General features: G+C 41.5%; 1 protein-coding gene across 1 annotated transcript in view; it reads left to right on the top strand.

Annotated features, from left to right (window-relative positions):
• Positions 1-26,618, top strand: part of MED13L (mediator complex subunit 13L) — an 802,147-nt gene that overhangs the window by 761,467 nt on the left and 14,062 nt on the right. The window contains exons 22-28 of the mRNA XM_033955209.1: positions 1,830-2,049; positions 2,855-3,043; positions 5,045-5,268; positions 6,366-6,508; positions 7,519-7,677; positions 9,264-9,440; positions 19,350-19,504. Of these exons, the coding sequence (XP_033811100.1) occupies positions 1,830-2,049; positions 2,855-3,043; positions 5,045-5,268; positions 6,366-6,508; positions 7,519-7,677; positions 9,264-9,440; positions 19,350-19,504 (1,267 nt within the window). The remainder of the gene's footprint in view (positions 1-1,829; positions 2,050-2,854; positions 3,044-5,044; positions 5,269-6,365; positions 6,509-7,518; positions 7,678-9,263; positions 9,441-19,349; positions 19,505-26,618) is intronic.

Here is a 26,618-nt window from a genome sequence, read left to right as displayed (position 1 = left end):
ATACATATATGAATGAATTTTATTGATATAGGGAGGGCTGGGGGGTAATTTAAAGTATTTAAGATTTATGGTTAAGAATGTACAAGTGATTTTGTATAGTATAAGATATCATATTGTATACTTGTTAATTGAAGTGAAAATGAATAAAGAATTTAAAAAAAAGAGTCATAGGATAGGTGGCAAAGTTCAGTTGTGGATTAGGAACTGGTTATCGGACAGAAAACAGGGGGTAGAGTTAAATGGTCATTTTTCTCAATGGAGAACTGGGACTGGTGCTGTTTAACTTATTTATAAATGATCTGGAAATTGGGGTGACAAGTGAGGTGATTAAATTTGCAGATGACATTAAACTGTTCAAAGTTGTTAAAACACATGCAGACTGTGAAAAATTGCAGGAAGACCTTAGGAAATTGAAAGACTGGCATCCAAATGGCAGATGAAATTGAATGCAGATAAATGCAAAGCGATGCACATTGAGAAGAATCATCCAAATCATAGTTACCAGATACTAGGGTTCACCTTGGGGGTCATTGTAGACAATACGCTGAAACCTTCTGTCCAATGTGCAAAGACAGCCAAAAAAACAAACAAGATGCTAGGAATTATTTTTAAAAAGAGATGGTAACAAGACTAAGGATCACTCCATAGTGCGACCTCACCTTGAGTACTGCATTCAGTTCTGGTCACCTTATCTCAAAAAAGGTTCAAAGAGCCAGCAAAAGGAAAGAGGAAAGAGGTTAGGGCTCTTCAGCTTGGAAAAGAGACAGCTGATGGGAAATATGATTTTGAAGAGTAGGGGACACTCGATGAAGTTACAGGGAAATAAGGAGGACATATTCTTTCTCTCCGAGGAGAGGATGAAGTATGAACAGTTAACGTAGCTGGTTTTAAAGGTTTGGACAAATTCCTGAAGGAAAAGTCCACGGTCTGCTATTGCGACAGACAAGGAGAAAGCCACTGCTTGCCCTGGATCAGAAGCAGAAAAAGAAGATGATGACAAGGTAGAGAATCTATGATGAAAGAAGGAAATGGAGATCAGAGGGGAGAAATGTAGAAAAATGAAAACTGAGTGAATAAGAAACATGATGGCAGATAAAGGCCATACATGAAAATAAACAAATACAAGAGAAACCGGAAGAAAATGTTTTATTGTCTCACTTTCATGCAGGTAAGAAGGTTGTGGTAAGACTAGGAAGGAGATGTGGAGTTGAGAGAGTGCTAGTGTGTATGTGAGAGTTTGTCGGGAAGGGGGGAGTTCATCTTAACCCCTTACCACTGATCTGATTCTCCCCCCAAAGAAAGCAAATGATGCTAGTGAAAACCATCCCCTGCCAGGGGCTGTGAATGCTTCCTGGTCAACTTTGAAAATAAAGCACCGAAAATTCCCCAGAAATGTTTTAAAAATAAAACCTAGAAACTCACTACGCTGCTTATTTTGTATTGACCTAATCCCACATTAAATAAAGCAATACAACAGCCAGAGAGATTTTAGAGAAGAGCCATGAAGATGGTCAGTGGGTTAGAGGCATGACTTTCAGCTGAATTTGGAGCTACCATCTAGTGAGGTTCTTTGTGCAAGGCCAAAATAATTACAGATGCAAATGCGATTCCTTCTCTAGGACTTCACAGATCCCTGCTTTTCTCCTTTTTCCTCCCCCCCCCCCCATTCTCTCATGAATCTTCCAGTGTTGTAAACAAGCTTATTAATAAAGTTAAACCAGCAAATGTTTGTTTCAAATATGTGACGAGGTGAAATTGTTCACCCTTTCACAAATATATTTGATTTTGCTATTGTTTCTGCTGCTAATAACAATCATTCATACTTTTAGTGCAACAGAGAGAGAAAAAATTGGGACCCCTACAGAGCCCGAGTCTGCAGACAGCAATGCCTACCCTCCAGCTGTTGTGATCTATGTGGTGGATCCGTTCACTTATACTGCAGAGGAGGACTCGCCTTCGGCCAACTTCTGGCTATTGAGCTTGATGCGATGCTACACAGATATGCTGGAGAATTTACCTGAGCACATGAGGAATTGCTTCGTTCTGCAGGTAGGCCTTAATAGTCCTCTTCCGTCTTGCTTTCTCCTCTCATTCCTTAATTTCTTCTACTTCCTAGAATTTTCAATACTGTGAATGCCAATCCAGTAGAAATAATAAGTGATGTAGTTCAGATCCTAAATACTTTATCCTAGCTTCTGTCTAGCAGTCGAACGTAGGGATGGTTCCTGCTTTTCTGTGATGTGCCATAACAAATACAACACCCTTTCGCGTCCTCCTTCCCTGTGGCATGCACTTACCAGAGATAGATGAAACTGGCACAGAGTAGAGGTTGGCATTTTTAGCTAAATGTTGAAAACTTATCTCTTCTCAAAATACTGCATTGAACTTATGGTTACACGGTTTCGAAGCACGATGTTATGTTACAATCATTCCTTAGGAACTAAGAAGAGTAAGCATAGAAGAGCCTAACCTATCAGATGCAGTCTAGGCTGTCCTATCTCTTACTAGCACTATTGAAATGATAGAATTGTTGAATCTATAGGTTCAACAATTGTGGTTCCCCCATCTCAGACCAAGCAGACTGCTGCATTTTGCCCTTTTTGTAATGGGTGCAACACACATTACGAAAGACCCTCCACAAAGGTGCAGTAGATTAGGGCTCATATCAGTTTACCCAGATAAATGTTGTTGAATAGTTCCCGCACCAGATAGGCTACGGAGTCCTTCTCTGACAAGATGGTATTGAATGGTGATGTTCAGCAAGTACAGATGTACTTTCTTTCCTTTAGAAGATGTGTCGGCATGTTGAAAGCCCTCTCTCATTTCATATCTCTGTTGAAATCTTCTCTTACAGATCGTGCCTTGCCAGTATATGCTGCAGACCATGAAGGATGAGCAGGTCTTCTACATCCAGCACCTGAAGTCCTTGGCATTCTCGGTATACTGCCAGTCTAGGCGGCCCCTGCCCACCCAGATCCACATTAAGTCTCTCACTGGCTTTGGACCTGCTGCCAGCATTGAAGTCACGCTGAAAAGCCCAGAGGTTAGTGCTGGTTTGGAAGAACCTCTTGGCCCAGTCTACAGTCTCTCAGAATGAACAGGGGGAGAGAGAAGGGAGGTGTCTACTAAAATATCACCCCATCTTAGTGACAGATTTAATGTGTTAAACTCGAGTGAAGATGGAAGGATATGTATAAGAGGTTTCACTGTCTTACTGGTGTCTGAGAAACCTGGAATCCCAGGAAAAAAAGGTGTGGGGATAGGGAAATCCATACAGTGCTTGACATAGCAACCTGTTGCAAATACAGGAAATCGCGTTGCTTTCAGATTTGTATTGCAGAATGCAGGACTCAGAGTACTGTAAGGGTCCTCTTTGTGCCTTTCTATGAGTTTGAGAATTAAGAGGACATATGTAGAATGAATTATTCCTTTAGAGGGGTCTTCAAAGGAGGTGATCTTCATTGGATCCCCCCCAAAATGTATCAGGCCTGAATATAGAGAAAACAGAGATGCTTTTGGGAGGGACCCAAGGAATTGAAATGCCTGAGATTTGACAGGTAATGAACAAACTGTCTGCCATGATGAAGAATTGAGACTTAAATGACCCTGTTTCTCAGTCTGTGTTTACAGGTTTAGATTAGTCAGGAGCTTGTGCGCTTGCTTGGACATAAAGAGGGTAGCCACTGAGGCTCCATTTTAAAAAGAAAACACTAGCCTACCTTGCCAGTGCAGACATTTACATCTGAAAATGGTAAGGACATGGTGTGCTATATGGCATTATGCTAGGAATTGGTCTGGTTGGGCAGACTGGATGGACCATGCAGGTCTTTATCTGCCATCATCTACTATGCTAATTAGCTTTAGCATATTTTATCATCTTTATGAATCTTTAATGTAAACCACTTGCATCCCATGTACTGACTAAACATATCTTTATTGTAAACCGCTTCGAACTTCACGGTATAGCGGTATATAAGAAATAAATTATTATTATTATTATTATGTACATGTGTACTTGCAAACTCCTAGTTGCATAGAACATGCTATTATGTTATGCCAAGTACTTTTATTCCAGCTGGTATTTTAGAAGCCATGGACACATGAAAATGACTTTGTAAAATAACTTCTGAACGGGGTGGTTTTATAAATGTTTTCTCTTACTGTTTTCCATGATAAGAGTGCCTTTCTAAAATTATCCCAGGGGTTACTGACATTACCAAGCAGGGTCGACCTGCGTGTGGGCAAAGGTATGCTGTAATGCAGTTTTCATGCATTTCATATTTTCACTTGCTCCCAAATAGGCAATCTGTGGTTTAGACCAGTATATTATAGAGAGAGAGAACTAGGTTGGAAAAAGGCAACTTCATGCTCGGCGATCTCTTATCAAATTGCCCTCAAAATCTTTTAGAACAGTGGCGTATGATGGAGGGAGGGGGGCTGCCTCAAAGACACACCCATAGATTGCAGGTGATCCAAAATGTTGTAGCAAAGATGATTCATGTTGCTCCCAGGTGGGTACCAACTATACATTTGTTACGGGACTTGCATATAAGAAGAGTAGCAAAAATCCCTTCTACTTAAAATGGAATGTTTGCACAGTTATCTGGAGAAAAATTGGGTGGTATAAACCTAAGTGAAATTTAAGATTGAGTCAGCATCAGCTTGTCCAGACTCCCTCATTTAGAGAGAGGTGAGGAATTACGATTGGAACAAGAATACTGAAATTGAAGGCTTTCTTTTGCATAAATATTTTCTAATTTGTGATGTTATTGGGTGTCTCAGAATAAGAATGTAGTTCAGAAATAATGGAAATAAATGTGCCGGCGTCTCTCCTTCTTTCCCCTTCTTCCACCTGCTGCTCATGCCAGCCTTGGTTGCAGGACCAGGAAATGATGGCAGAAGGGAGCAGGCCGGGGGGAGCACAGGGCGGCAATGCCGGCTGCCAACCTCCCTAGCTATGCCACTGCTGGAAGCAGTTTGAGAGTAAATGCTAACATATCATGTTCTCCGAATTGATGCCGATTCTGATGCTTTTTGCTTGCAGAGACCATGTCCAATCCAGCTCTACAGCCCTCCATTCATACTGGCACCGATCAAAGACAAGCAGACAGAGCTGGGGGAGACATTTGGAGAGGCCAGTCAGAAGTATAATGTCCTCTTTGTGGGGTATTGTTTATCTCATGACCAGCGCTGGCTCCTGGCCTCCTGCACAGACCTCCACGGAGAGCTGCTGGAAACCTGCATTGTGAACATAGACCTGCCTAACAGGTAGAAACTACAACGTTCAAATCCTTAGGAGATTAGTGCATCATATTTGTAATACCGTGTTTCCCCGAAAATAAGACAGTGTCTTATATTCAAAAAAAGGCACTAGGTCTTATTTTCAGGTAGGGCTTATTATTTCATGTACATGATCATCTCCTCCTTCCTCTCCTTCACCCCAATTCTTCTTCTTTCCTTTCCCCCACATGTGCAACATTTTTCCTCCCCTCTCACCCATCCCCTTGTGCCTTCCCTCTGCAGCATTTTTCTATCCCTCCTATCCCCCCGTGCAGCGGAACCCTTTGCCCAGCTTCCATCCTTCCCTCCCTCCCATCCCTCATGCAGCAGAACCCTTGAGCAACCACCGCTGCCCCCATCGTGCAGCTGAATCGCCGAACCCCCGCTGATCCTCCATCCTTCCCTCCCAACCGATCTCCGTCGACCGCAACCATAACTACCTTTCCGGCAGAGGAGCATCGGGCCAGCAGCACTCACAGAAGGCCCCAGCGAGAAGGCTGCGAAGCAACCTGTGAGGGCTGCTGGCCCGACGCTCTTCTGGGTACATCTCAGGATGATCTTGTGGTTTGAGATTTGTCCTTTGACAAAAATGAATCTATACCAGGGGCGTCCAACCTCGGCCCTCGCCAGGTTGGTTTTCACGATTTCCAAATTTGAATATGCATGAGATTTATTTGCATACAGTGGAATCGGTGCATGCAAATTCATTTGGGAAATCCTGAAAACCCGACTGGATTGCGGCCCTCGAGAACAACCCTGATCTCCACTTTGCATATTTTATTCTTTATGTATTTATTTCTCCCAGGGGAGCTCAGAACAGTTTACATGAATTTTTCCCTGTCTGTCCTGGTAGGCTCACATAGACCTGGGGCAATGGGACTTGCCCAGGATCACAAGGAGCACCCACAATGTCAGGGTGCTGAGGCTGTAGCTTTAACCACTGTGCCACACTCTCCCCCAAGATGGGAGTTCTTTTCCAGATTAATATCTACATTTTCTCAGGAAATGAGGCCCAGATATTCTCCATTTTGCTGACATTGAATCTTTCTCTATGATTTGACTTACCATTTTTCCGCTTTATGTAGGTCCCGAAGGAGCAAAGTATCAGCAAGGAAGATTGGCTTGCAGAAGCTGTGGGACTGGTGCATAGGAATTGTGCAGATGACATCACTGCCCTGGAGATTAGTAATTGGGCGTCTTGGACGAGTGGGCCATGGAGAGCTAAAAGGTGAGAAGCAAGCTAACAGCATGAGAGAGATGGCCATGATGAGGACAGTATAGGAATGACCAGGAAAGAGCATGCTGCTTCTTAGTTGTCATGACCTACCTGCTTAATGGTATGTGAAGATGCTTCCTTTCTGTATTCACGTCAAAGAATATAACCATAATAAACCCAAATCAAATCATTATTTTAAAATCTTAAGCATCCAATTTTCCCCCCTCCCCCCAACTAAATAGAAAAACAGTGTTCATTCATTACAATAATTTTCTAATGGCCCCCAGATCTTTATGAAGTTATTATAGTTACCTTTCTGTATAGCAATTGCTCTTTCCATTTTAAAAATATGACAAAGTGAATTCCACCAAAATGAATAATTAAGATTGGTATAATTTTTCCAATTACTAGTAATTTGCTGAATTGCCACAATTGCCGTCATTAACAATAGAAGCTTATTACTGTAGGATGAAATTTGAGATTTTTTCCTCATAGCCATACCGAACAGAATAGTATCATAAGACAAAGCAACAAGTAAGCGGTTGACCTGCGTCCAAATTGAATTCCAAAATATTTTAATACAGGGACAGTAAAAAAAGTAAATGATCAAATGTCCCTACTTCCAAATTACAATGCCAGCATCTATTAGACTTAGAGCAATCTAAGTTTTGTAAACGAACAGGGGTCCAAAAAGCTCTATGCAACAAAAAGAACCAAGTTTGTCTCATAGATGCAGACTTTGTACATTTCATTCTCCAAGACCAAATTCATGGCCATTGAGATGCAGAAATTTGCTGCTTTATCTCAATACTCCAAATGTCTCTAAGGTTATATTCTTTAAAAGACTGGTGGGTGGGTGGGAGGGGTTATAATTTTGACATTAAGGGATTATATGTATAAGAATATCAAGTGTTGTATATCTTATTTGTATTGTATTGTTATAATGTTTATCACTTGTTTGTCAGTTTTAAAATGAATAAAGAATTATAAAAAAAAAAAAATAATGTATTCACCTCTTTCAGACTGGAGTATCCTTCTTGGAGAATGTTCTCTTCAAACCATTAGCAAGCAGCTGAAAGAGGCATGCCGCATGTGTGGGATTTCCTCTGCTGACTCGCCGTCTGTCCTCAGTGCTTGTCTGGTCGCCATGGAACCTCAGGGCTCGTTTGTTGTCATGCCGGGTATGTACCTGGGGTCTTCCCCTCCTGCCTCTTCCTTTCCTCCCATGATCTCTGCCACTTGGGCCATCTTCTTTCATCATTTCTCCTGAGGTATGGGCCTGGCTCTGTAGGGTGTGCATTTATAGATTCTTTAGTGGCCCTTTTCCTTGGCAACAGGAAGAGATGAGATCACTGCAAAGCCTTAGCACATATCAAAATAAATACAATATAGTTTTATCTAAAAACATCACAATTATCTGCTGTCATATTTCTATAAATAATTTAAAAATATATATAGACAAATGGCCATCCAGTCTACCCATTTGCAACATCCATTATCTCCTCTTCTCCCTAAGAGATCCTGCGTGCCTGTTCCACGCTTTCTTGAATTCAGACACAGTCCTTGTCTCTACCATCCATGCATCTGCCACCCTTATTCCTTAGATTACTTTTGAGCCTGTCACCTATCAACTTTGTCCTATACCCTCTCATTCTGGAGTTTCCTTGCAAATGAAAGAGACTCGCCTGCATATTTATGCCATACAGGTATTTAAACATCTCTCTGCCATCTTTCCTCCATAGTATATGCCTGTTTCCCCTGTACGCCTTATGATGTAGACTATAAAATATTTTAGTTGCCTTCCTCTGGACCAACTCCATCCTGTTTATATCTTTTTGAAAGTGCTTATATATCCCAAGGGGGATCCTAAGCAGTTTACATTGAATGGTTTGTGTCCCGGTGGGCTCACATTCTAACTATGGTTCCTGGGCTAATGAAGGGTTGGGTGACTTGCCCAAGGTGACAAGGAGTGGTGCTGGGATTGAACCTACAACCTCAGGGTGCTCAGGCAGCTGCTCTAACTACTAGGCCAGTAGGTTGGAAAAAAGATATATGAATTCAAATATAGATGTAAAATGGAGAATAAATGATCACTATATGTAAGTTAATGTGAGAAAAATATTGACTATAAAATCAAAATTAAAAAGTAAGATGGTTAAAGTAATGGCAAAACTATATAAGAAAAAATAAGCTATTATAGGCAGACTTCTTAGAAAAGAGAAATGAAAACAAAAAGGTAGGTTACTGAAACCTAAATAAGAAAAAGAAAAGCAATTACAGCCCCATTGTAGATAGAATTTTGCAATCAGAATTGAGAATCCAGGTCTGGATGTGTCAAAATCCAGTAATAGTTTCGAAAAGGTTTTGCCAAGGGATCTGCCGGCATCATGTGTAGCTGGGGTCAAAAGTGGTATTTCCTGCATGCAAAAGCCATTTCTACCGCAGCCCCCAAATAGTTGATTTTCTCAATTAACGGTCATGTGCTAATCAGTTAATATGTGTTAAGGCAGCTGCGTTAATTGCCACTATTTGCCCCAGAGAAATAGAGGTGTTTGTTGTGGTTTGTGAGTGCATATTGGGCTTTTACCTCAGCAAGCTTCATTTCTATAGCACTCTACATCAAAACATAGAAGAGACAGCAGAAGATTTATTTCCCATAAAGATCTTGAACCGATTAATTTGGTCCTAATCACTGTTGTGGTTTAAAAGGTTGCTGATGCTACACAGCCACTTAGGGTTGATGTTTTTCTCATCTCTGTTCTGGCAGATGCGGTTACCATGGGCTCTGTCTTTGGGCGCAGTACTGTTTTGAACCTGCAGACGTCTCAGCTGAACACGCCCCAGGATGCTTCCTGCACACACATCCTAGTGTTTCCCACCTCCGCAACAATCCAGGTGGCACCATCCAATTATCCCAATGAAGATGGTTTCAGCCCCAATAATGGTGAGCAAATTCTACTCAACTTGATTTTTGATGAACGAATTAGTTAGTTCTTGTAATGTAATGTATTCTAGGAAAGAACCAGACAGAGTGTTTCAGGAATCTTGACTAACATTGACCAAGCTTGCTGATCCCCACGGTCAAGTCCCCCCCCCCCTCTTCTGTGCCTGGGCCAATTTTCCTACCTTGAGGAATACACATAGGAAATACCTGGATGACTGGTAGTAGTTACAGCACACACTTCTGTATTCTAGGCTTATTTTTGCAAAGCATGCTTGGTGCAGGGAGGAGGGGAGTGTGACATATGCTAAACTTAAAAGCTTACAAAAGGAGGTAGGGTATGGCTTTGCTAGACCAGCTTTCTGTGGGTTTACATATACTGTATGCAGGTACTTTTTTTCTGTGCCTAGTGGGCCCAATCTAAGTTCTGTACCTGGGCCAGTGGAGGGTTAAGTGACTAAGAGTGGCAATGACAATGAGCCCACCGCACTGACTTTTAGGCTGCGTCTCCACTCTGCTCTGATACCTTTTGACAGTTCTTCAGAGCAGCCATGGCAATTAACATCAAGAGGGATATGCATGTGCATGTGCTTGGATTTAAATAATCAGGCTTCAAGACAATAAGAAAGAAGAAATGTTTGTGGTGAAGGAAGGACTCAACTGCTTTGGAATTGCCTCCAGTTTAGCGGGCTGGTCACAGTGCTCTCCTTAGATCAAGTAATATTGGGATCTAGTCAAATCTACACTAACAGAATAAACATGTCCATATTTAGTCTATGATCAAAAAATAATCAAACGCATTAAATCCCTCACTTTACCCAATGACACTCTCAGGCCATAATTCAGAGTAAAATAATCCCGCTTTTAGAGAATTTCCTCAGGAGATCACAGCATAATAAGGAGAAATTTTCTTTTCATGAGACTTTCCAGTATTGCTGTTCCGTTCAATTTGATTTTTCGATTCAATACAATTCAATTTGCTTTCTACTCGTATGACATAGCTTTTTTTTGTGAGCAAAGGACTGAGTTTATGTGAGCAAAAATTATCTGTATTGTACGCACTGTACATTACTTATCAAGAATTCTCCCACCCCCATATTATATTAGTATATGGGAGGGAGGGATGGGATTCTTTTATATTTATGTATTGGAAGATTACAAATAAGATTGTCAAGTGATTAATTAATATATTTCGGATGGATTATTGTACACTTGTTGTAATTTTTGAAAACGAATAAAGATTTATTAAATTAAAAAAAAACTTATCAAGAATTACAAATACAAATTTAAAAAATGAAAATAAGCTTAAAATATTTTAGCTCTCAGAGGCCAACACGTCAGACAGTAAAGGCTGTCCTGACTTGAGAAAGAAGTTTTGGTCTCTGACAGTTGGTCAAAAATGTATTAAAATTAGTCCAATGAAAAGACATCATCTTAATTCTATTTTTTATTTATATTTATTAACCTTTTTAAACATGGGTATCATACAACTTTATCCTGAATGAAAAATAAAATTATTTTTCTACCTTTGTTTTCTGGCCGTTTACTTCGCTGGTTTCTGCTTTCCTCTGTCTTAAGTCTCTTTCCAGGATTCTTCTTTCCTCCTTTTCCTTTCGGCTTTCTTCAGTTTATTTTTCTACCTCTATGTTCAGATTTAACTCGTTCTTACTTTCTAGACTTCAAGTTCCCTCTTTTTTTTTTACGGTCTACTGGCAGCTTTCCATCTTTCCCTCTCCCTGGTTCTCCTATTTTATTTCTTCTTATTCCCAGTCTTTCACTAATTCTGCCCTCTTTCTCTCCCCCTTCTCTACAGTGTTTCCCCCTATATCTGCCCTTTCTTTCCCCTTCCATCATACCCCTCCTTCCTGTCTCTCCCTCTAAATAGGTATTCATTTCTCTCCCCTCTTCCATCCAGCATCTGCCTCCTCTCTCCCCCTTTCCACCCAGCGTCTCCACACTGTATTTCCCTCTTTCACCAGTATCTCCCTCTTCCATATAGTCTGCCCCCTCTTCCATCTTCCTCCTCCTGTCTACTCTCTCTCCCATCCAGTCTTCTGTCTCTCTCCTTTTATACAAAATCTGCCCTCTCTCTCTCCCTGCCCCAAATCATTTCCATCAGTGTCTATACCCTCTCTCTCCCCCACCCAACTTCCAGAAGGGCTGGAAGAGAGCCAAAATATATCTTCCTACATGAGACCATGACATTGACCAATACATGTAGCCATCCAATCCATCCCAAGATTTCTTTCAGTTCCTCTGCATCATCACCCTTGAAAAGCATTTTCAGTTCCGGCAGATCTCTTACATCGTCTTGCGTAAAGACCAAAGCAAAAAATTCATTTAGTCTCTTCGCTATGGCCTTATCCTTCCTGAGTGCCCCTTTTGCTCCTTGATCATCCAACGGTTCCACACATTCCCTGCTTCTGCTTGCACAGGTGTTCTGCTTCTAATGTACATGAAAAAAAGTGTTACTATGAGTTTTTACCTCTTTAGCAAAGTTGTGATGACTATAGCTAATTAAAATTCAGAAGGAAGCAGGGCTGTGGAGTCAGAGTTATAAATAATATTTGGGTTGTTGGAGTCAGAGTTGGTGAAAATGTGCTGACTTTTAGAATTTATTTTGACATCAAGTTCTTTTGATGATTAGAAAATGATATTCAGGTACACTAGGGATTTCCCTGTCCCCAAAGAGGTCACAACCTAAGTTTATCCCTGAGTCGATGGAGAGTTGCGGTGGGATTTGAACTCTGAGTTGGTTGCTCTACGCCATTTATTCTCGGATGTGGTGCTGCAATCACAGTGGGTTTGGAATGCTTCTGTAGTTACACTATCTGTCCCCTGCCCCTTTTATTATGAAGAAAGTACGAATCCATAACTAGCATTAATTAACCCAGCTCTTAGTATTTCTCATGTAATTAGAATCATGCCCACACACCAGCCCTTTACTCAAATGGTGTTAAATTAAATTTTCCTAACCTCATTACATGTTTAATAATTAACCCACCTCCTCGTTTGTTCCTTCAGAGGCCTAGCCAAGCATAAAATTGTATTTTTAAATGAAGGGGAGATTAGAGATGGTAGGGGATATGGATTTAGCCTTTTTTTCCCAGTTGTAGCTCAAGGCACGTTACATTCAGGTATTTCCCTGTCCCTAAGGGTTTTGCAGCCTAAGTTTCTAGATAAGCCAGTAGAAAGTTAAATGACTTGCCCAACATTACGAGGGGTGTGAGTGGGATTTAAAACCTTGCTTCCTTGGTTCGCAGTCTGTTGCTGTTAACATGTAGGAGGCTTCTCCTCAGAATTAGTAACATAGTAGATGACGGCAGATAAAGACCCGAATGGTCCATCCAGTCTGCCCAACCTGATTCAATTTAAATTTTTTTTTTTTCTTCTTAGCTATTTCTGGGCGAGAATCCAAAACTTTACCCGGTACTATGCTTGGGTTCCAACTGCCGAAATCTCTGTTAAGACTTACTCCAGCCCATCTACACCCTCCCAGCCATTGAAGCCCTCCCCTGCCCATCCTCCACCAAACGGCCATACACAGACACAGACCATGCAAGTCTGCCCAGTAACTGGCCTAGTTCAATCTTTAATATTATTTTTTGATTCTAAATCTTCTGTGTTCATCCCACGCTTCTTTGAACTCAGTCACAGTTTTACTCTCCACCACCTCTCTCGGGAGCGCATTCCAGGCATCCACCACCCTCTCCGTAAAGTAGAATTTCCTAACATTGCCCCTGAATCTACCACCCCTCAACCTCAAATTATGTCCTCTGGTTTTACCATTTTCCTTTCTCTGGAAAAGATTTTGTTCTACGTTAATACCCTTTAAGTATTTGAACGTCTGAATCATATCTCCCCTGTCTCTCCTTTCCTCTAGGGTATACATATTCAGAGTTTCCAGTCTCTCCTCATACGTCTTCTGGCGCAAGCCTCCTATCATTTTCGTCGCCCTCCTCTGGACCGCTTCAAGTCTTCTTACGTCTTTCGCCAGATACGGTCTCCAAAACTGAACACAATACTCCAAGTGGGGCCTCACCAATGACCTATACAGGGGCATCAACACCTTCTTCCTTCTACTGACTACGCCTCTCTTTATACAGCCTGGCATCCTTCTGGCAGCAGCCACTGCCTTGTCACACTGTTTTTTCGCCTTTAGATCTTCGGACACTATCACCCCAAGGTCCCTCTCCCCGTACGTGCATATCAGCTTCTCTCCTCCCAGCATATACGGTTCCTTCCTATTATTAATCCCCAAATGCATTACTCTGCATTTCTTTGCATTGAATTTTAGTTGCCAGGCATTAGACCATTCCTCTAACTTTTGCAGATCCTTTTTCATATTTTCCACTCCCTCTTCGGTGTCTACTCTGTTACAAATCTTGGTATCATCTGCAAAAAGGCACACTTTTCCTTCTAACCCTTCAGCAATGTCACTTACATACATATTGAACAGGATTGGCCCCAGCACCGAACCCTGAGGGACTCCACTAGTCACCTTTCCTTCCTTCGAGCGACTTCCATTAACCACAATCCTCTGGCGTCTGTCCGACAGCCAGTTTCTGACCCAGTTCACCACTTTGGGTCCTAACTTCAGCCCTTCAAGTTTGTTCAACAGCCTCCTATGAGGAACTGTATCAAAGGCTTTGCTGAAATCCAAGTAAATTACATCTAGCATATGTCCTCGATCCAGCTCTCTGGTCACCCAATCAAAAAATTCAATCAGGTTCGTTTGGCACGATTTACCTTTTGTAAAGCCATGTTGCCTCGGATCCTGTAACCCATTAGATTCAAGGAAGTACACTATCCTTTCTTTCAGCAACACTTCCATTATTTTTCCAACAACTGAAGTGAGGCTCACCGGCCTGTAGTTCCTGCTTCATCCCTGTGATCACTTTTATGAATAGGGACCACATCCGCTCTCCTCCAATCCCCAGGAATCACTCCCGTCTCCAGAGATTTGTTGAACAAGTCTTTAATAGGACTCGCTAGGACCTCTCTGAGCTCCCTTAGTATCCTGGGATGGATCCCGTCTGGTCCCATCGCTTTGTCCACCTTCAGTTTTTCAAGTTGCTCATAAACACCCTCCTCCGTGAACGGCGCAGAATCTACTCCATTTTCTCGTGTAACTTTGCCAGACAATCTCGGTCCTTCTCCAGGATTTTCTTCTGTGAACACAGAACAGAAGTATTTGTTTAGCACATTTGCTTTCTCCTCATCACTCTCCACATATTTGTTCCCAGCATCTTTTAGCCTAGCAATTCCATTTTTTATCTTCCTCCTTTCACTAATATATCTGAAAAAATTTTTATCTCCCATTTTTACATTTTTAGCCATTTGTTCTTCAGCCTGTGCCTTCGCCAAACGTATCTCTCTCTTGGCTTCTTTCAGTTTCACCCTGTAGTCCTTTCTGCTCTCCTCTTCTTGGGTTTTTTTATATTTCATGAACGCCAACTCTTTCGCCTTTATTTTCTCAGCCACTAGGTTGGAGAACCATATCGGCTTCCTTTTTCTCTTGTTTTTATTGATTTTCTTCACATAAAGGTCCGTAGCCATTTTTATCGCTCCTTTCAGCTTAGACCACTGTCTTTCCACTTCTCTTATGTCCTCCCATCCTAACAGCTCTTTCTTCAGGTACTTTCCCATTGCATTAAAGTCCGTAAATTTGAAATCTAGGACTTTAAGTATCGTGCGGCCGCTCTCCACTTTAGCCGTTATATCAAACCAAACCGTTTGATGATCGCTACTACCCAGGTGAGCACCCACTCGAACATTAGAGATACTCTCTCCATTTGTGAGGACCAGATCCAATATCGCTTTTTCCCTTGTGGGTTCCGTCACCATTTGTCTGAGCAGAGCCTCTTGAAAGGCATCCACAATCTCCCTACTTCTTTCCGATTCCGCAGACGGAACATTCCAGTCCGCATCCGGCAGGTTGAAATCTCCCAACAGCAGAACCTCCTCTTTCCTTCCAAACTTTTGGATATCCACAATCAGATCCTTATCAATTTGCTGCGATTGAGTCGGAGGTCTGTAGTCTACACCCACGTAGATAGAAGTTCCATCTTCTCTTTTCAGAGCAATCCATATCGCTTCTTCCTCTCCCCAGGTCCCTTGCATTTCAGTCGCTTGGATATTGATCTTTACATAGAGAGCTACTCCTCCACCTTTATGACCATCTCTGTCCTTCCTAAAAAGATTATATCCCGGTATGTTTGCATCCCATCCATGTGATTCACTGAACCATGTCTCTGTGATAGCAACAATATCTAGATCTGCCTCTAATATCAGGGCTTGCAGATCATGAACTTTGTTGCTTAGACTGCGAGCATTTGTGGTCATCGCTTTCCAGCTATTTTTCAGCGATAATCTCCTTTTTCGTATGGATTTTTGTGTCGTTTCACTTTCCGTTGCAATACTAAGAAATGAGTTGCTGATATTGCTTATGTTGCAGCCTTTACTACTATCACATCTTTTCTTTTGCCGGGGGTGGTCTCTATAATTGTCCTTCGTACATACACCACCCCCACCTTCTAGTTTAAATGCCTAGAAAAATATTGTCTAAATTTCTCTGCAAGGTTTCTTTTTCCTGCTGTAGTAATATGTAGCCCATCAGTGCAATATAGCTTCTTGTCCTTCCATGTATTTCCCCATCCTCCTATGTACCTGAAGCCTTCTTGATGACACCAGGCTCTGAGCCATCTATTAAAGTCCTCTGTGTTTTTCACTCTTTGCTCTCCTTTTCCATATGCAGGCAGTATTTCAGAAAAAGCTAAAGTCTTTACAAAAGGTTTCACGCCCTCACCAAGCTCCCGAAAAGCTTTCTGTGCTGCAAGTGTGGAGTTGTTGGCCAGGTCATTTGTTCCCAGATGGATAACAACATCAGTGTTAAAATCCTTAGTTTCTTCCTTAATTATAGTCAGTATTTGCCTGGAACTCCTGGTAGCTGAGGATCCTGGAAGACATTTCACTATTTTGGTCTCCTCGCCCTGTGTTCCAAGGTTAATGCCTCTGATGATGGAATCCCCCAACAGTAATAGTTTTCTGTTTTTGGCTTTTTTATTTGTACTTAGGGTGCTCTTGTTCTCTTGAGTTTCCTTCATTGGTTCCAGTCCCACCTCCCTTCTGTTTTCCTGAGTATCGCAGTGCACTAGTGGAGCGAAGGAATTCTGTAGAGGTAATATTAGTGAAGGTGGATGTTTCTGTGTTACATGTCGCAGTCTTCCTGAGCCTACTGTGACCCATTTATTCCTGGGCTGTTTTATTCTTTGAGGTAGAGGTGGTAAGTTGGTATGATTTTGTGGAGTGATGGAAGCTGCTTTAATTGTATTCAATTCCTGTTTAAGTTTGCAGAGCTCCTCCTTAATACTGGCAAGTTGAAGACAGATGGGGCAAGCCTTAAGCCTCCAAATAGTATGTCTTGGAATTAAAGCACCACAGTGATTGCATAGAATAAAGGTCATCTTGATTGGTTGTGAAGTGACTTGATTGGTTGTGAAGTGACCAGAAATATAGGCTCTATACCACCTAAAACACAGTATTTTAAACAAAAATGCAGGTTCTATCAGTGCTACCCTAAAACACAGGATTTATAACAGATTTTCCCTACTTTAGTCACCCTGAGCCACAGGCACCAGAAATATAGGCTCTATACCACCTAAAACACAGTATTTTAAACAAAAATGCAGGTTCTATCAGTGCTACCCTAAAACACAGGATTTATAACAGGATATTCCCTACTTTAGTCACCCTGAGCCACAGGCACCAGAAATATAGGCTCTATACCACCTAAAACACAGTATTTTAAACAAAAATGCAGGTTCTATCAGTGCTACCCTAAAACACAGGATTTATAACAGGATATTCCCTACTTTAGTCACCCTGAGCCACAGGCACCAGAAATATAGGCTCTATACCACCTAAAACACAGTATTTTAAACAAAAATGCAGGTTCTATCAGTGCTACCCTAAAACACAGGATTTATAACAGGATATTCCCTACTTTAGTCACCCTGAGCCACAGGCACCAGAAATATAGGCTCTATACCACCTAAAACACAGTATTTTAAACAAAAATGCAGGAAGAGGAAATAAGATTTAACAGAGAGCTGACCCATTAGGTTAATCACTGCTTCTCCTTCAGCAAAAGAATGCAAAGGATTTTAGAGGTGGATTTATAGCTTTTCTCAAGTCTGTATGTGTGTTCTTAGGCTGGACAGCCATGAATAAAGACATCATCCAACATTAACTACTGATTTGGGATGAACTCTTGGGTTAGATTCATCCTCATTTGCAATAATTGCCTAATTTCCATGGTTTCAATCTGTGCAACTCTATCATCCACCTTTAAAATACTTGGAGGGCAAAATCCCAGACAAATGATGTCATTGGTAAAGAGAAGGCCTATTTTCCAGTTAATCCCAGAAGGTGGCTGAAAGGTTTGGGGAAGCAGAATGACAAGATGCACTACCTGTGTTCCACCAGCTGATTATCTCACCATGGGGCTGATGCCCAAAGACATATGCGTGCAGCTTCTATGGTACTATTAACGAGAACAGTATTTCAAAGGGATGCAAATGCTGCATATGTACAAAGTCCTGTGGTGAGAGTGGCGTCACTCTGCACAAGTCTAAAGAGAATGAAAGTGCCAGTTTGGAAATAGCCTGACAAACTTTCTTGCACATACAAGTTTTATCTGGCTAATATCCCAGTTCATGCGCAGATGTGTGCTGGTACTTTCCCCTCTTTAGACATAAGTACAAAGCTGCTGCTTCCTGTTCGGTCTTGGCATTAAATCCTCTTGACATACCTTGGACCTGACAATGAATTTCTCAGGTTGTGGGCCTTTTAAAATCCTCCTCCTTATCATTCATTTTAATATACAGCATGCAAATAATTGCTATACTGATCCCCCTGTGTGTATTGAGTTGTCTAGTTTTATTATTTTAATCCTCAAAATAAGATTTTAAAACAATGTTAGAGATATGGCAGGATATGAGTGAGCAAACTAAAGTAGGAAAAAGTCTCCCACTGGCTCAACAGTTTCATGATGGAGTCCCCCAGCTAGAGTCAGAAGGGTGCAGATTCTGATTTGAATGGCTTCTGTTGAGCAATGAATTGTAGTACAACTAAATGTATCAAGGGATACAATCGTATATAACAGAAAATAATAACTAAGGACGTATTGTAAATAATATTTAGTAGGAGGGTTTCATTCATACCACATAAATAGAACTGCTAACATGACACAAATTGTGTATAAAATGAAAGATACAGAAAATGGAGAAAAACAAACCTCAATTGCAAGTGGCCGGGACTACACAAAGCCACCTGCATCATCACTGGCTTGTAAAAAAAACTCCGTACAAATATATGTGCTTAACTTTCATTCATATGCAACTGAATTTATAATTTTTTATCTTTTATTCTTTTAACATAAAATGTGTCAAAAAGGTGAAAGAAATCCCAAACTATCTAAAATCTTAGCGAGGGCAACAACTCAGCTTCAAAGATTTCAAGCGGTTTCAACAAACGTGGAATCCAAAACAGTCATATCAGATGTAAAAGAAGTTACTCATCTGAGGGTACATGAATGGAAAAACCTCTCTTCTTCTTCTCATATCTGACTTCTTATCCCGACAGAAAAGTCCTTCTGTTTTGCTCCTATTGGCTACTTCAGGGGATTCATCTAATGTTTCATTCTCTCCAAAGAGCAACAAAGGTGGAACTGACTCCTTTTTTTTTACAAACCAGTGATGATGCAGGTGGCTTAGGGCACTTATGAGCAATGAATTGTGACATTGCAGATTGTACAGTATTTGCTGATCTTTCTTGTTGGGGAGTTGTCATAAAATATTTTATGGACAATAATTGGATGGTTTTGACACACGTTTTCACTCTTCTTTTTAGATGATATGTTTGACCTTCCTTTTCCGGATGACATGGATAACGACATAGGAATTTTAATCACTGGGAATCTTCATTCCTCTCCAAATTCGTCTCCTGTTCCTTCTCCGGGTTCTCCATCTGGCATTGGGGTGGGATCCCACTTCCAGCATAGCAGGGTAAGAAGCAATTAAGAGTTGGCATTGCTTTGAGGCCATACATCTGGGTAACAGACTCTCTCTTGACAGAGAGAGAGAGAGAGTAAAATATAATCCCTTGCAATATAATTGTAATAATTGCTGTGATGATTCTAAAAATGAATTAAAAATGTGTGTAAAGTGAGTGGAAGCCCTCAGTTTTCTGTAACCTTGCAAAGAAATGAACCTCTCTGATGCGGATCTCTTCTTTATAACCTCCCAATGAGGCTTAAGATCACGAAAACACCTAAGGGCTTCTCACAGTGCATATAGGTGCCAAAAATCAAAAGTAAATTACACAATGTAGTCCAATTCACTGTAGTAATCCCTGCACAGTTTGCTATCTTCTCTCAGTTCGGGTAACATGCTTAGAACAATAAGTTGCAAAATTCTATGCAAGACCATACATCAAGCAAAAGAAATTTTGAAATGGACATGTCTCTTTATGTTCAAATCTTGCTTTATTCAAAGCACTGCATTAACAGTTCCTGTGCAGTGCAAAATATTGAAGTCCAACAAATCATGAATCACTTTATCAAATAGATAAATCCCCCAATTCTGCCCCCCAATCATGGTTAATAGCAGACAGACAACTTTGTACTAAACACTTAAAAAATTTCAAAATGACTACGGATTTTTTAGAAGATTGTAAGTCCTGACCAAAATTCTTTCCATTTTCATTTGAATGTCCAGAGAGTCAAAAGAGCAAATAATATTGTTATTTTGTAGAAATGTTTCAAACCAAGGGGCACTGGAGAGACTATTGTATATACCCCAAACAAGATTTGGGGATCTAAAAGATTGTACCAGTCCAAAACCAAGACACAGACTTCAATGGTTCTGTTCAAAGCTCAGAATCTTGGGACAGTGCCAAAGCATATGGCCCAAAATAGCACTATGAGCTAGGCCGTTAATGTAATTGCCAAGGGTAGACAGGTGTAGCTTTGGTTCCCAGTGAAGAGAGACATATAGTCATCATATGAACTTTTAGGAATGGCCAGAAATACCTAAAGTTGGAAAAACTGCAAATTGAAGTTTTTCCCATGAATTTGATTGTGCTTGATCAGAAAATAATTTTACTACTAAATGTAGTGTCACGGCTCAAGGCATCTGGAAGTGTATGGATGATATCATCACATTGATGTCCACGCAGACGGCCCCTGAGATGCCAGTGGGGGGGTGCCAGCAGGGAAGAGGGCCGGAGAGGAGAGGCACTGGTGCCCGCTGATCGCCTACAGAATGTACCTCTTGCCGTGAGAGGCATGTCCTATAGGCAGTCAGCCAGCGCCTCTCCTCCTCCCCAGTGTGCCATGACACACCTGAAATCTCAGGAGGCACACAGTTTGCAATGCACTGGTTTAGAGGGTAAAGAACTTTTGCGCATGAAAGAGGAGCAGGACTTGGGTGTGATAGTTTGTGATGATCCTAAGGTGGCCAAAGGGGTGGAAAAGATGACGGCGAAAGCTAGAAGGATGCCTAGGGAGAGGTATGGCCAGTAGGAAAAAGGAGGTATTGATGCCCCTATATAAGTCTCTGCTGGCATCATCAGTAACGCGGCAGAGTGAAATCCCTGATGGATAAGGCCGAAGCAGCCTGTTTCAAAGTGCTGCCGGCCCGACGCTGATGGATGAAGGTAAGGCTCACTCATGGTTGGCGGGAAGGGAAGAATGGAAGGTCAGCAGAGGTTCGGCTACAAGGTGGGGGGGGGACGGGTTGAAGAGTTGCCAGTGAATCCCGGGACTAGGGCTTATTTGGGGGGAAACACGGTAGTTTTCTCCCTGGCATGGATTCAGCTAACTTTAAAGATGGAAACAACAGGACATTCAATATTTGTATCATGTAGTAACTGATGAGGATAAAATTAAACCATTTCTAGACCTGAAGCAAGAATATTCTTTGACCAATGATTTTTTTTTGCATATCTACATTGGCTTATCTTTGGAGGATTTATGTGAAAATATAAGGAAACTCTCTTGGAAGTCTATCCGCTAGCCCCTGCAGCCTCGGGGCTTTTGCTAAGCCGGCCCACCTCACATTATCGAAGTGGGCCGGCCTAGCAAATGCCCCATGGCTGCTGCGTTTGCTGGTCGGGGGGTGAGAAGAGGCGTCCCGGCAGCACAGGAGTCAAACCGCCCCTGAAATCGCAAGCCACCCCACTGAATATGTGAGTGTGTCACTCGGGAGCACTTAACTTAGATCAGCAGTCTTCCCTCCAGAGGACTTGGAATGAGTTTTATTTTCTTTACATTCTTCACTAGAAGGTGTCCATTGCTCTTATTGCTTTTCCATTAGTGATTTCCTGAAGAATATAAACAGTAAAGACTTGCTTGAAAACATCTAGAGCAGACCAATGAGCTTGAAGGCCTGCCCTTGCTCCTTTTCTGGGACAAACGTGTCTAAGTAATTCCGATTAATCAGTAACGTAGGTCCTGATAATTGAGGTGTAATTTTTGTGGTTAAAAAAGCAGTAGCGTGTGATCATTACGTCCCAGGTCATTGAAGGTCAAATCACTTTTCATGTAAGAATGTAATTGATTGTTACGCCTAGCTAGCTGCGCTCTTAGTTCTTTTTTGGCTGTGAGGAAGGGGGATTTGAAATAACCAGGTGAGTCTCGCCAGAAATCTCTCTCTATGGGCCATTAAACATTCTTTGATATCCAATTATGGTTTCTTGAGAAGGAGATGGGAGAGATGCTCGAGGGCTGCTCTCTTTCATGATCAGACTAGCGTAGAAAGAATTAAAACAGAACGTTTTTTCTGCATTGCAAGGAGTGTAGCGTAGGTACAATTTCTAGCTCGTTCTGGGGAAGTGGAGAAGAGCAAGTTTTAAACATTTCTAGATCGCCATGTCAGGAAAAAATGAAGAACTCGGAAGAGATGAATAAAACTACCATATTTAAGGGTTAGGATGGCACAATTTTCTCAGAAACATAGTAGATGATGGCAGTCACATTCAATAGCAATTTGTGATTAAGCCAACAATTCAACAGTGGTGTTAGCTAACAATATTTTACTCACTAAATTCAAGTTTAGGATGTCTTCCACTCCAATGATCTTTATCTCTCTTTAAATTTTCAGGCACATACTGTTGAAGTCTGACCTATAGAAGCTTGCCATAGCTATCATTTGGCAGGATTCTGGAAAACCATTTGAGTCATTGTTCAACACTGATTTTATGTAAAGAATCTGACCCTTTTTGAACTTGAATAAGTTAATTTTAAAACCAAATTTACTCTTCAACCATTTTAATTTCTAGGATTCTAAACCTTATTCTTTGCAATACACATGTAAAATATTCATAAAGTGGCATTTTGTTTCACTATAAATAGCTATAGAAAGGCTACCAGTAATTAATAACTGTAGTGATATGATGTAGAAACCAAGAAGATCACAGAGTATCAGATGTGGGTCATTCTACTCTTCCCCTACATATCCCAATACAAAAGAGACTGTGTGGTTTCCAGATGTGAAGGTCTCTCTGCATTCATCCCCTATCTCCATTTCTTTTGCCCTTATGACCTCTGTTGGAAGCCCGAGACCCTTCCCTTCCTTTCAGCTACTAAATGCTGGTCTGTTATATGTTATTTACTGCTCATTTATTCTCTTGGTACAACAATTTGTCAGCAATTGCACTAGCATCAACAGCAAGAGTAGGGCATTAACGTCAAAACTTTCCTTCTGTGGCTCTAAAAGTACCTCTTTTAGATAAAGTACAGTTTATGGGCACCTCCCCCCCCCCCATTTGGAAGTGAAAACCAAGATGGGGGGTCCAAAAACAAAACATAGTGGTGGTGTATAAAGTTAAAACCACAGGCTTCACTGATAAAGAAATTCTTCTCTCCTGATTACAAACACACAAAAGCATCTAGACAAGCGCCCAGCATAGGCCCCAGCGCTGTGGGTAAGTCTGCAGATGGGAGGAAGCAAACTCCATGCTGCAGAGCGACAGCAAAACACAGGAAGGAAGTGCTTCTGTGTCTTAGCTACTGCACCTGCCTCCCCTGCAACCTGTCCAATGGAATACAGGGAGGAGGGAATTGCTGTAGCCTAGCAGCTGCCAATGAGGAAGGCAAGTGCAGCAGACTGACATTCACAAAAGAACTGACAGTCAGATCTTTTTTTTTTTTTTTAATATATTTTTATTGAAAGTGAAAAAGGTCACAACCAGGCAGAATACAAACTCAACAGCAGAAATGCGAAAAAACCAAATGCAAGATTTAGGCAACAAGATGAGCCGAACCCCGTAAGTACAAAAGAACAGAAAAAGAGCCGGGCACTGTTATTGGCATGACAATTTGACCTAGGGTTACCAGACATCCAGAAAACCCGGATGTGTCCACTTTTAGAGGACTGTACAGGGCAGAATATAAAGTATACAAATAGACTAGAACTGGGGAAAGAATCAGCCGGCGAGAAGGGGATGGGTCATGTTGGAGAGAACAGACATGAAGTGGAAGGACAAGTGAGATGAGACATGGAGGAAAAGAACTTGAGGACAGAGAGAAATCCAAGGGTTGAAAATTTGTTGATGCTTGTAGTGAAGATTTCTGTGTCAGCTGGGCTGGATCAGGGGTAGGCAATAGCTATATTTTGCCCTTCTCCTCCAGCCCTGTAGTCACCAGAATTAATTTGTTATTTTACAGGGAAGGAGGAAGGGACTATGCTAGTATTTGATGCCATAGTCTGAAAAATATCTTTAAAATTGTTTCTTTTTAACAGCTCTGAAATACAGAGACCTATGATTGAGCTTCAGATTGAACAGGAATAGAGAGTAACACCATCTCCTTTTTTTCACAAAAATAAAATACTACATCTTATGGGAGACAGAGGTGTGAGACTAAGTGGGCTTATTATAGTTCCAAAAGAACAGCATGGCAGCAGCTGGTTACAGCAGAGATGGGTAAATTTGGAAGGGGGCAAGAGGTTCTCGGTTTGGTTTTCCTCTTGGCTCAGCTCCTAAGCCCTGGCTTTCCATTCTGACTTGTCGGCACAGCTCTGCTACAGGCTAGCTTTTGAGGTCTGCAACCTTTGTGGCTGTACAGGGTATCATGAGTGAGGGAGTCCTGCTATAGTGATGTGCCACATAATGTAGGCCAGGAAGAGAAGGGGGGGCAGTCAGAGAATGGAGGAGAAAGAAAGGGGTATTTGGTAAAAGGAGAGAGTAAGAAGGATGTTGGGCTGGAGTCGCCACTAATCTAATATTGTGCATCACGCAAACCTAAACAGGCTCAAGGTGGCTTGCAGTGGGAAAAGGGTATCTTGGGCATAGAGGGGAGGGAAGGGGGAAGGAAGAGAAAAAGGAGAAGGACCTAATAATACTAAGCGTAAAAATTTGAAAGGTACATGTTGGAGGGGGTATTGTGCCAAAGTTGTTACTACCAATTAGAGAATGGCACAAGGACAAATTTTTTCCCATCCTGTCCTGGCATCATATCTGGAAGCTCTGTCCTCATCTGAACAAACCTCCAACACTCTAAATTAATCATAAGTGTTTGAGGCTTATGCGGTTAAGGCAGAGCTTGCAGGAATGGGGCAGGGATAGACAGCGACAAAACACACATTTTTACAGAAGGCATTAGAGAGTCAGTGCTAACAACTCCCCACTGAGCAAGCACACCAGTGGGTTGATGTAAATGCACACCTTTTAAGTTCACTGATGCATGTGATCTTTGGGATTTTCAGTTTGAGAACAGGAAGTACCACAAGCAAATGTGGCCGGCCCTAAGGTCTGTGGAGCAACTTGATTGCTGAGCTTCGTGCAGTTGTAGGGCCTTTCTGGATTGTATTTCAGTCTGAGTTCTAGATATGAATGGTGTCAGGGGCTCTGGGAAGGGGGAGTAGGAATATGATCCTTGCTTAGGATGTATGAGGGATGGATGCTCCTAGTCTGCAGGGGAGAGGCACTGACCAAGGTAGAGGGAGAGGGAACCCAATGGAGAAAGAAATTAGTAGGGGTTAAGGCAGGTCAAGTCATGAGAAAGTAAAGCGCAGAGAAGTATAGAATCAGGGACTGGAATAGGCACAGGGGAGGTTTGATATTAAGCATCCTATCCCAAAACAAAAGTCAAACTGCATTGAAGTGAGGGAAAACAGAATAAGATGATGAGAGGAGGAAGAAGACCGAGGAAGAAGTAGAGATGGTCTAAGACAGAGGTTCTCAACACACACCATTGTCAAGGCCTTAACCCTTTAAATCTCCCTCCCAACCCTACGATTCTCCTCCCTTCTCTGCCCCCTTGAGGTGGAGCTTGGGCGGTTGATATTTGTTAGACTTAAGGGGTACTTGACTTGAAGAAGTTGGGAAACACTGGGCTAAGAGATTTGGTAGGGAAGAGGGACTATTGAGGCCTAGCTGGGAGGGGGGAACATGGGTCATATAGCTGAATCAGGGTGGACTGGATGGCATAGCAGAAGTGTGTTGTTGATGGTAAATGTTAGATAGATTGTGAGCTCACCAGGACAGAGCGGGAAAATGCTTGAGTACCTGATTGTAAACCGCTTAGGCAATAAGTGCTATATAAATACTTAAATAATTGTTATTTATTGATTAATTTTAAATTAAATACCAAGTATACACTTGTACAGAAAAGCTGGTTAGTCAAGATATTGCATTTGTTAAAGTATAAAACATATTACACTTTAATTGCCCTGAAAACAAAATGAATATAAATTTTTGACTAGCTCAGCTCAAGTCCTCTATATTAAGATCCAAGACTTCAAATAAGCGAGACAAAAGAAAATATAAATCTACACATTTAAGATATGTTATAGACTATAGAACTGAGGTAAGAGTAACATGTTAGCCTACGGAGCACTTATTCCCCATCCAGTCGAGACAAGGCCAAAAAAGCAGTTAATTGTTGGGGTTGATGGCAACCAATACACTTACAAGGATTCCTTAAATAGAATGTAGCCCCCAATGAAATGACCCCTGGTTTCAGAAGAAGAAATTCTCGGTGACGTTTTTGCGTCTCTCTTGAGCAATCAGGGAACATCTTTTTGTTTATTTTTAAAGAAAAGCCTCAATAACCATACTTTATCAATTGAAAGAGCTACAGTAAGAATCAATGTGGAAGGTGTTACCCCTAGCATTTCT

This window comes from Geotrypetes seraphini, chromosome 8, assembly GCF_902459505.1.
Source record: "Geotrypetes seraphini chromosome 8, aGeoSer1.1, whole genome shotgun sequence".
Lineage (NCBI taxonomy): Eukaryota > Metazoa > Chordata > Amphibia > Gymnophiona > Dermophiidae > Geotrypetes > Geotrypetes seraphini.
Note: the sequence above shows the minus strand (reverse complement) of the source record. Positions and strands in the feature narration are given on the sequence as shown.